This window comes from Clupea harengus, chromosome 18 (assembly GCF_900700415.2).
Source record: "Clupea harengus chromosome 18, Ch_v2.0.2, whole genome shotgun sequence".
Lineage (NCBI taxonomy): Eukaryota > Metazoa > Chordata > Actinopteri > Clupeiformes > Clupeidae > Clupea > Clupea harengus.
In genome coordinates, this window is record NC_045169.1 from 15,632,965 (window position 1) to 15,642,964 (window position 10,000).

The 10,000-nt window shown below is 45.0% G+C and overlaps 1 protein-coding gene across 13 annotated transcripts in view; it reads left to right on the plus strand.

Annotated features, from left to right (window-relative positions):
• LOC105895412 (neurexin-2) overlaps window positions 1–10,000 on the plus strand; it is a 736,614-nt gene that overhangs the window by 383,674 nt on the left and 342,940 nt on the right. For 9 of the 13 annotated variants that reach the window (XM_031585048.2, XM_031585053.2, XM_031585050.2 and 6 more), the window contains one exon: window positions 294–320. The exons of the other annotated variants lie outside the window; for them this stretch is intronic. In XM_031585048.2, the coding sequence (XP_031440908.1) occupies window positions 294–320 (27 nt within the window). The remainder of the gene's footprint in view (window positions 1–293; window positions 321–10,000) is intronic. 13 annotated transcript variants of the gene reach the window in all.

Genomic DNA, 10,000 nt, shown 5'->3' on the forward strand with positions numbered 1-10,000 from the left:
GATCCGGCCCGGGTCTGTGGGGATGTGGGCCGGGTCTGGGCCGGGTCGGGGCCGGAGTGAGCTGCTGCTGTGTGCGGGGAGATGGGGGTGCGGATGAGAAGAGGGGTGTGTCTGACTCGTAGCGTGTCCCCGGATGGTGGCCCCCCAAAGCAGAGGCTTGGTTGTCTGCAGCATGTACCTTGAAGGATGTAAAATGTTATCTCTTTTTCTCTCCCTCTCTCTTTCTCTCTTTCTCTTCTTTTCTTTCCTCCTCCTTTGATTTGATCTCACCATCTCACTCTCTCTCTCACCAGATTGTATCAGGATAGACTGTAATCTCAGTAAGTGGTTCTAAACGTTTTTACACCCCTGACCCCCCCCCCCCCACCCCAGCACACACACTCTCTCTCTTTCTCTCCGTGTTTTATGGTTCCTTATCTTTTTATTTATTTTTTCTGTTCATAAAATAAAGTGATGCTTTATTTTGTTATATTTTCCTTTCATTATTATTATTATGATATTTTATTTATTTGACTCCTTTTGTGTTTGTTTTTATGATGTTTTCCCCATCTGTGTGTTTTTCTTTATTGCCTCATTTGTGTGTGTCATGTCTTTTATTTCTGTCACTTTTCTGTCAAATTTATCTTTCTATCTATTCACACACATTCACACACTCACACACACACACACACACACACACACACACACACACACACACACACACACACACACACACACCTTGAACATTAATATACAAATCTAACCACTGGCGCGTGTACCCACATCAAATCACAAACCTGACACATCACACAGTGTGACTAAGACAATCATTGAAATGGTTGCAGTGTGTGTGTGTGTGTGTGTGTGTGTGTGTGTGTGTGTGTGTGTGTGTGTTTACTTTGGTACGGTCCTGCTGTGTTGCAGTATGACTGGATTCAGTGAGTTGTGTGAGAGAATTAATGTGATTCTTGACATGCTGGGAGAGTGACAGCTTCCTGTCAGGGTGTTGCACACACACACACACACACACACACACATACACACACACAAGCTACTGCTCCACAAAGGTAAGTCCGAACGCACCCAAACAGAGGAGAAACCTGCTGGGTCTGTTTGTTTACGTGTTTGTGTATATGTATGTCTGAGAGTGTTAAACATCCACTGTTTGTGTGTCTGTGTGTGTGTGGTTGGAGGGAGGTGTGTGTGTGTCTGTATGTGTGTGTGGAGGGAGGTGTGTGTGTGGAGGGGTACTTCTCTGCTATGTGGGATGAACAGGTGACATGCGTTTTTCTATTGAAGATTCTTGGTGCTTTCTCTCTTTCTCTCTCTCTCTCTCTCACACACAAACACACAAACACACACACACACACACACACATACAAACACAGATTTATCCCTATCCTATGCATACATACATAATCCATTCTCAGATGCTTTTCTGTATGTAATGCATAGATGTTGCCAACAGGGGTCACTAGGGTTTACAAGATGTCAAATCTGTTACTATAGGAACTCTTGTTCAGCACTCTCATCTGCAACCATAGTGAGCACACATGCTGTAAAATTAACATTTTAAACTACTTATCTTAACATTTTAAACTACTGATGTTAAACTACTATTTTATTACATGTGTTTTTCTTTAACATAGGACCCAACAGAGTAACTCCATTCTTTTCCGCTGATCTTAAATATTTAATAGCATCGCAAAGATCATGTTAATTCCAGTGCAGCTTATGTTTAGCATGGCGTCTGAAACGTCCTTGGCAAACAGAATGAGTAAACATTCTAGCATGTTCCCTCCCTTGTTAGCCTTCCTGACTTTCCTTATGGGGAGTTTAATGCTTTCTGGGCACACATGCCTTTGAATCCATTACATTCAATTTGTACTGTGTTTCCGTGGTGATTAGGGCCAATGTGGCTGAGTGCGTGCAGGAGAGGATGGTGGGGTGGGGGGGTTGGCATCTCTCGACCCGTGTGCCACCTCGCATGCCAGCCCACACTATGAGACGTGACGCGGCATATGGCGAGCACATGGCACCGTGCAGACCCGTTGCCCTCGCCGTGTCACGCCCTCGCCACTCTGACAGAAGGGGGGAGGGAGAGAGACAGAGAGAGAGAAAGGGATGGAGAGAGGGAGAGAGAGAGAAGGGATTGAGAGAGGGGGAAATGGAGGCAGAGGGAGCAATGAAACAAAAGCATAGAGGGCAAGAGAGAGATTGAGAGAGAGACAGAGATACTGCCCCAAGCAGACTGGCTGCCCATGACACGCCCTCACCAGCCTGAGAGAGAGGAAGGGAGAGGGAGAATGATGGAGAGACAAAGAGAGGGGTGGAAGGAAACATGGAGAGAGAGATGCACCGCCATTCTGCTAATGTTAAGCCTTCCCTTGTCTAAGAGAAAAAGAGAGAGATGGAGAGAGAGACTAAGACACAATGTGACGGTGATATAGACCGACAGAGGAGAGGACCAGGTAAACATATTAGAGAGACAGAAAGAGGGGGAGGAGGTAGAGAGGGGTGTAGGGAGAGAGAGAAAGAGAGACATGAGGATATGTTTTGGGCGAAGGAGGAGGAGAGAAAGAGAGAGATGAGGAGAGGTTTTTTGACGAAGGAGGAGGAGAGAAAGAGAGAGATGAAGAGATGTTTTTGGCGGAGGACACATGGAGACAGGGTGACTAATAATGTCACCTCTGTGTGAGGGGTCTGCCCTCCTGACGACAGGAGCTGGTGTCACCTGCTGCTGCTGCTGGCTCTGTGATCACTTAGTCATGTCTGACACACCAGCACCTGTCGTTCCCCAACACACACACACACACCAGGTCACACAGATCTGCCTGTTCAGGGTGAAGGGCCTGACATGGCTGTGCCAGTGTGTCTGAGAGTGTACCTGGGTGTGTCTGTGTATAGATGTGCACATCAGTGTTGGTGTGTGTGGCTGTGTGTGGGGGATTTGTGTGTGTGTGTGTACCTCTTGTATGTGTCCGTATGTGTTTTGGAGCGATTGAGAGGTGAACTTTAATCTGTCTTTAATAGGACACAGTCTCAGTAAGACACCAGAGAATCATCTGATAAAAGTTACACTTTCCTCATAGAACTCAGATAGGTTACAGTATGACAGCTGTAGGATAGAGGATCAGAGGACGTCATTAAACAAATATGTCATCGCGAGATAAAACCACTCCACAGGAAGGGACTTAGCGTGCAAGGGTGACACTGAGAACCTGGCAACCATAAATACCGCACTGGATCAAAAAGGTGCAGTGACTATGACAGCACGACACCAGGCTTACTCTCTTACGGGAGTTATAACCCAACTGCAGTCCAGGCATTAGATACACAAATTGCTTAATGAGGGCTTTTCTAAATGCCAAAAGAAAAAAAAAAATGAAACATTGAATGATTTCAAAGGCTCCATTGCCCCAGCATCTGGGTGATCACACTGGAGTCCATCATCATCATCAGCGCACGGACCCGCTCTGCTGCTGCGGCAGAGTCCCAAAAACATCACAGCCGTCGCGTTCCTTTCTTCTCTCTTTTCTTCCTTTTCTTCCTTTGTTTCTTGGATTGGAAATCCCACTGAGGAAGAGGCAGAGGGCTGAGACATTGTGTCAAACTCCTTTAATCAGTGTGTGTGTGCAGACATTGTGTCAAACTCCTTTAATCAGTTATGCAGAGCCAGCACACACACACACACACACACACACACACACCAGCAGAACATATCTGATGAGCGGGGCCACCTAAGCCCGTGGAGTGATGGAGATGATGCCTTGAAGCCGGCGCATCTGCACCGCTGACGGTGGCCTGGGATTGGCTCTTTAAATGGCTTCCTTAATGAAGCTTCCTGGCCCGTAGTGAGAGAGACGCGCGAGCGACGCTCTCCTCTGTCAGAGGGGCTGCAGGCTTTTATTTGTGCAAATTGCTGATACGAGGTTTGCTTTTCATAATGCAGAGGGAAGATTGTATTTTTTTAAGTTGTTCTGCATAAAAAAGGGGGGGTGGGAGGGGGGTACAAACGAGAGGGTAAGATATTGTTTATGCCAAATATTGCAGCTCTCATGCAAGTCTCTTTGAAGAGGCTTGGGCTCAAACCGCTCAGAGCAAAAGTGCCACAGCGCTTCACTCACATACACACACACACACACACACACACACACAGCGCATCTGTATGTAAAACACTCACACTCACACACATACACACACACACACACACACACATTCTGTATGTGAAACACTCACACACATACACACACACACACACACAGCGCTTCTGTATGTGAAACACTCACACACATACATACACACACACACACACACACACACACACACACACACACACACACACACACACACAGCGCTTCTGTACGTGATGGATAAAAGCCTGAGTCCTGTTCACCATCACCATCCCCTCCGATGTTAAACACAAATGACCTAATAAAGGATGCCTTTGAAGCACACATGCACTTCAAAGGAATCCCTAATCAGTGCATTTCCCTAACTACAGTTGAAATGAAATGAACTTAGTTCATTCTGTGTATTCAGTGGTGAGTGTGTGCGTACTTGTGTGTGTGTGTGTGGGGGGGGGGAGCTACCATGTATGTTTGTGTGCCTGAGTGGGTATACTGTTCCCTTGCTAGGTCTCTGCTTTGTAAAATGAAATTACTTGTAAGTAGTTTCTGTCATTCATGAAGGCAAATGCAGTGATGCAGACACCAGTATAGAGTACTGAAAGACATTCACTGCAAAGGTAAATGCAGTGATGCAGATACCAGTATAGAGTACTTAAAGACATTCGCTGTAAAGTTATTTGGTGCAGATCACCGAAGACTGTCTGTCTGTTGTTTTTCTAATTTGAATTAAGCATGAATTCAGATTTGTGTCTCCTATGAATCAAACATTAATGAATATGTTTCCTCACTTTGGCCTGGGCACCTCTAAGATGTCATGAAGGATTTATGAATATTAAATGTCTTTATTGGAGGTGTTGGCATCAGCTATTTATGTTAAATTAAGTCCTTTGCTTTAACTACTCTGGCTGGATTAAGCCCTCGCCAACTGACCAATACTGGAGTATGTCAGAGATATTTAATTTATTTTTGTTTGTAGATGCACCTGTACTTTTCCTTTCCCACAAGATGTACTCATTTAAAAATGCTACTACTATAGTTCTCAGGCATACTGCAGTACTAACCTCTAATACCCTGTGCATCATATACAGTCGATGTTAAATCACCCCACGTCTTTCTCTCTATGTTGCCATGACTGGACATAGGAAGATTAGCAGTGAGGTAGCTGGTCTGCTGTGGTCCAGGGTTAGTTTGTGAGGTGGGGGCATCTGGCATTTGTTTAAAACCCACAAACCACAAGCTTCAGGTATTTAACAACTTCACCTGTGTTATGTTGAAATTTGCACAGGCAATGATAGATTATAAAGCAACATAAGCTATGTCCCTGTTGTGTTTTTAGTCGTATGTGATATGGAAGGTTCCTGTGATGTGCTATGTTTACTTGGTGGTAGATCAAACAAATCACGTTCTTATTTATCAACGTTTATAGCTCAGCGTATAGAGCTTAGCCGCTGCGCTGCCACTCCAGAAGAGAGCCATTTGTTGAGTAAAAACTCCAAGCCGTAATAATCGGAGAGGAGTCAGCAGGCAGCCTTTTAAAGGCAGCTGGAAAAGACTGGGATAAAAAAAGAGTGTGTTTGTGGCAAGCGCTCACTCGAGTTGCAAAGGTCACACAGGAGAGTGAAAGGGCAGCTGTATGAGGTGTCGCCGTGGCGACGCTGGCTCTGTTGACGTGACCTTCGTGAGCACGAGGTTGAGTGGCAGACAGTGAGTCTGAGGGCGGCCCTCTGCTGCACGAAAGGTAGGCAGGCAGACAGACAGACAGACAGGCAGGTAGGCAGGTAGGCAGACAGGTAGACAAGCAACTGAAGCCTGAATTTCTTTGTTTGGACACAGGCACAATTTATAGCCTGCGCCGACATGGAGAGCTAGAGAGAGATTGAGAGAGAGAGAGATTGAGAGATATAAATTCCAAACGCTGAAAGTAGAGAAAAAGTGATTGATGAAGAGACTACAACTAGAATTGTGGGAAGGAAAGAGACTTGACTTTTAAGTTTCCTTTACAACCAGTAAAATGGGAACGAACAAAAGGTAAAATCAAGACATACTAAACCCCCCACTAAAAAAAAAAACAGAAAACAGAAACAAAATAGCTAGCAACTAAATTGTGTTTGAGAAAGAGTGAGAGAGCCGAAATGTGTGTGTCTGTGTTTTTGTGTCTGTGTGTGTGAGAGAATGAAGGGAGCGAGAGTAAGGTGCTGTAAGACTGTTGGGAAGATGAAAGGAACAGGATTGGTAGGGGCAGAAGAAAAGCAACAAATTGGTGCTGGAGACTTCAAGAGCACGGGTGAAAGGTGACATGTTGAGAGCGAGCGAGAGGGAGGGAGGAGGGAGGGAGAGGACACACACAAGGTCTTCCAAACAACAACACACATCTGCCCACAGTCTGTGGGCAGACAAACAGCAGACAAGCGGAGAGAGATCAGCCATGAGTCTTAGGCTTGAAAGAGAGGGGGGTGAAGTCTGCAGACTCCAGATTTAGAGGACTTTATGTATTTATTTATCAGTCTTCACTTATTTATCTGTCTCCCTCCCTCCCACTCCTCTACCTCTCTCTCTTTCTCTTTCTCACACACACACAATCACACACACACACACACTATCACACACACAGACACACACACACACACACACACACACACACACACACACACACACACACACACACACACACACACACACACACACTCCTTGCCCTTGTCCAAACTCTTCCCTGTACCCAGGGAGCAGACACAATGGCCTCAGTGCTGAATTCAGACAGTAACTTCGACACAAAGACAGGAATGTCAGTCACTGCTGCAGTTCATGGCAGAGCCACGGGGTTGTGGCCGTTTACTGAAAAATCTCTCATTTCGCTAGAAGTGGCCGTGGCTTAGAGAAGTAGATACACAGCTTTTTGTCTTTTTTCTCCAGACAGTTATATTGATTTGAAACGAAATGGGCTCTACACACTTCAGACCTCTGACGGTGGTGCTATAGAGAATTGTGTGCATCAAGCTCTGTGAAGACATTCACTTTTTGTTTTTCTTCCGCTTATTCAATAGCCAGTCCTGCTATTAGTTCCTTCGACTATCTGTTAGCTTCTTTGTTTATTTGATTTACTCTCCATCGGAAGAGAGTGTAGTCCTGGCCACAGCAGGGAGAGGGAGGACATGTCGTGATGTTGTGATGTAGTAAAAGACATCTGTGCTCGGGGTGAGCAGATACAGCTAGAAGACTCCTCTCCATCTTATCTCTCTAATAAGCTGGTGCTCTGGCAGCTGTTCTTGGAAATATTAACTTTTTAAGGCCTCGCGTGTGGTCACAATGCAAGGGGCGTGGATTACAGTTGCACCAACGAGTCGCAGTTGTGATTTGAAATCTCGTCAACAAAATTTACCAAGTACATAAGACAGTTCAGACATACCATATTGATAGTTATGTACCTTGTTCCATTTTGCAGCCTTTAAGTAATGTTAATTACAGTCTTTCAGTAGTGTTATCCACAGCCTTTCAGTAGTGTTAACCACAGTGTTAAAGACAGCCTTTCAGTAGTGTTAACCACTGTGTTAAAGACAGCCTTTCAGTAGTGTTAACTATCTCCTCAGTTTGGTGTTTGAAGCGTAACCTTAGCCCTCCAACGGCTATTGCAGTACACTTTAAACAGCCTATTTAAAGGCTATTTTCATTTAATCTATTCTCTTTCTCGTTTCTGTCTTGCGATCTCCGTTGCAGTAGCCAACATCCTAATCTTTCATCTTCCCACCTTGTTGTCCTTTCTTCTGAGCTTGGTCTTGAGAGCCAGCACTGGTTTTGTATTGTGCAGTAAACATGAAAAGTGATTTAATCTGTGGTTTCTGAGCTAAACGTTATTGCTGTTTCCCGCTTGCTCTGGTTTATGGTCTTAGCATTGCCATCTCTAAGGTGCTAACTTTGCAATCGTGCTACGAATAGCTTACTGAGCAATAGCCTCGTGCCTTTATTGTATCATTTTTCATATCACAAGCACAGTACCGACACATACACTTATAACAGATCGACCAAACTCATCACTTTCAATTTGGAAAGCATAAGCCAGCACACCATGGATCGTTTGGGAAGCGTAGGCAAGCACACCATAGATCATTTGGGAAGCATAAGCTATTACACTATGGATCATATTTTAACTTCTGAGAGAAGAGCTGCTTCGACTGATCCCACAAAAACCAAACTCCAAAAAAAACTGACAGTTATTTGCACTTCAGTTTTCCGTTACCCGGCACATCGGAACCACATCCGCAGTGTGTTGTTTTTCCGTTACCCGGTACATCGGAACCTAGTCCGCAGTGTGCAGTTTTCCGGTAACCGGCACATCGTAATCATGTCCGTAGTGTGCATTTGTTTTGGTGACTGGCAGAGGAACTTGCTCATGACAGCATGAAACCCTGCAAATTAAAGCGACACTTGGACCCTGACATAAAAGACAAACCCCCAATGACTTCTATGAAAGAAAAACGTGATGCCCTTCATCATCAAAGATCCAACAGGGTCCACTTAGTGTGTGGAGGCAAAAGAGGTGTCTTTAGAAATGCAGGGTCAACTTATTGAACTGAAGAGTGACATCAGAGGGGCCAACTCTCAGATGCAGCTGTAAAACTTCTCCTCCTTTATGCTTCGTCTCACGTGTGCAAGGCAGGCTTTGCCAAACTGGCAGCGCTCAAAACAAAATACTGCAATTGCGCTCTGATTGAGGACGACCTGAGGCTATGTTTATCCAAAATTGAGAGGAGCTTTCACCAGCTTGGCAGAACAAGGCAGGCTAATGTTGCACATTGAGCTGAGACTTAATAAATGCAGGTTTTGTAGGAATGATAAAAATGATAATAATAGTAGAGACCAATAATAAATATGTAATATTTATTTTGCAAATAATACATTGCAGAAGTCTGAGAACCTGTGCTTTATACAATACTGAGGTACTGCAGAGTTTGCCCTCAACATGGCCATGTGTGTGTGTGTGTGTGTGTGTGTGTGTGTGTGTGTGTGTGTGTGTGTGTGTGTGTGTGTGTGTGTGTATGAGTTCTCCTACCCTCCAGTCATATCTGTGTTGATCAGAGGTCATCGCCATGGTGACAGCTCATCTCCATCAGTCGTGGTCTGGGGGCGCTCACCCTGTCTGTATGTATAGCCGTGTGTGTGTGTGTGTGTGTGTGTGTTTGTGTGTGCTTATCTGAATATTCCTGAATGTTGTGTCTGGCATGATGGTTTTTTTCTCACAGGGGAAACGGAGGTTGAGCAGGATTTGTTTATTTTTTTCTTTAGTGAGCGCACAGTAAGGGAGCTCAAGTGAGGGCAGAAGGAGGAAGGGATAGAAAGAAAGTTGAAGAGAGACAGAGAGGAACCGCTTGTCTAGTTGCATTTTTCACTGTCTCATGAGTTCCTCGCCTCGTTTTCCATGCATAGAGAGAGCTGAGCATAACTGATGTCTGCTGTTTACACACACACACACACACACACACACACACACACACACACACACACACACACACACACACACACGGAGGCAATCGCGCTCCATCAGTAGATAGAAGGGCCTGATGGTAAGCATGATACCATTTGATGAGGAGTCAAGTGGAATCAGTGTAAAGCACGGTATTCTATATCATTCTCAGAGGCTGCTGAGGAGACTGGTGCTTTTTCAATTACCCACCCTGACAGACTCCCGGTAATTGCTACTGCAGGAAGTGGGGGGGGGGGGGGCGGACAAGTGACCATACGATAATAATAGTCCATGCTTTCTTTTGTACATTTTCATCAGCTTTTCACAGTCATTAGTTTTATCTATTTCTTACTTTTAGCTCTCCCTCTTTTTCTCTCTCTCTCTCTCTCTCACTCTCAGTCTCACTCTCTTCTTCTCTCTCGCTCTCTCTTTCCTT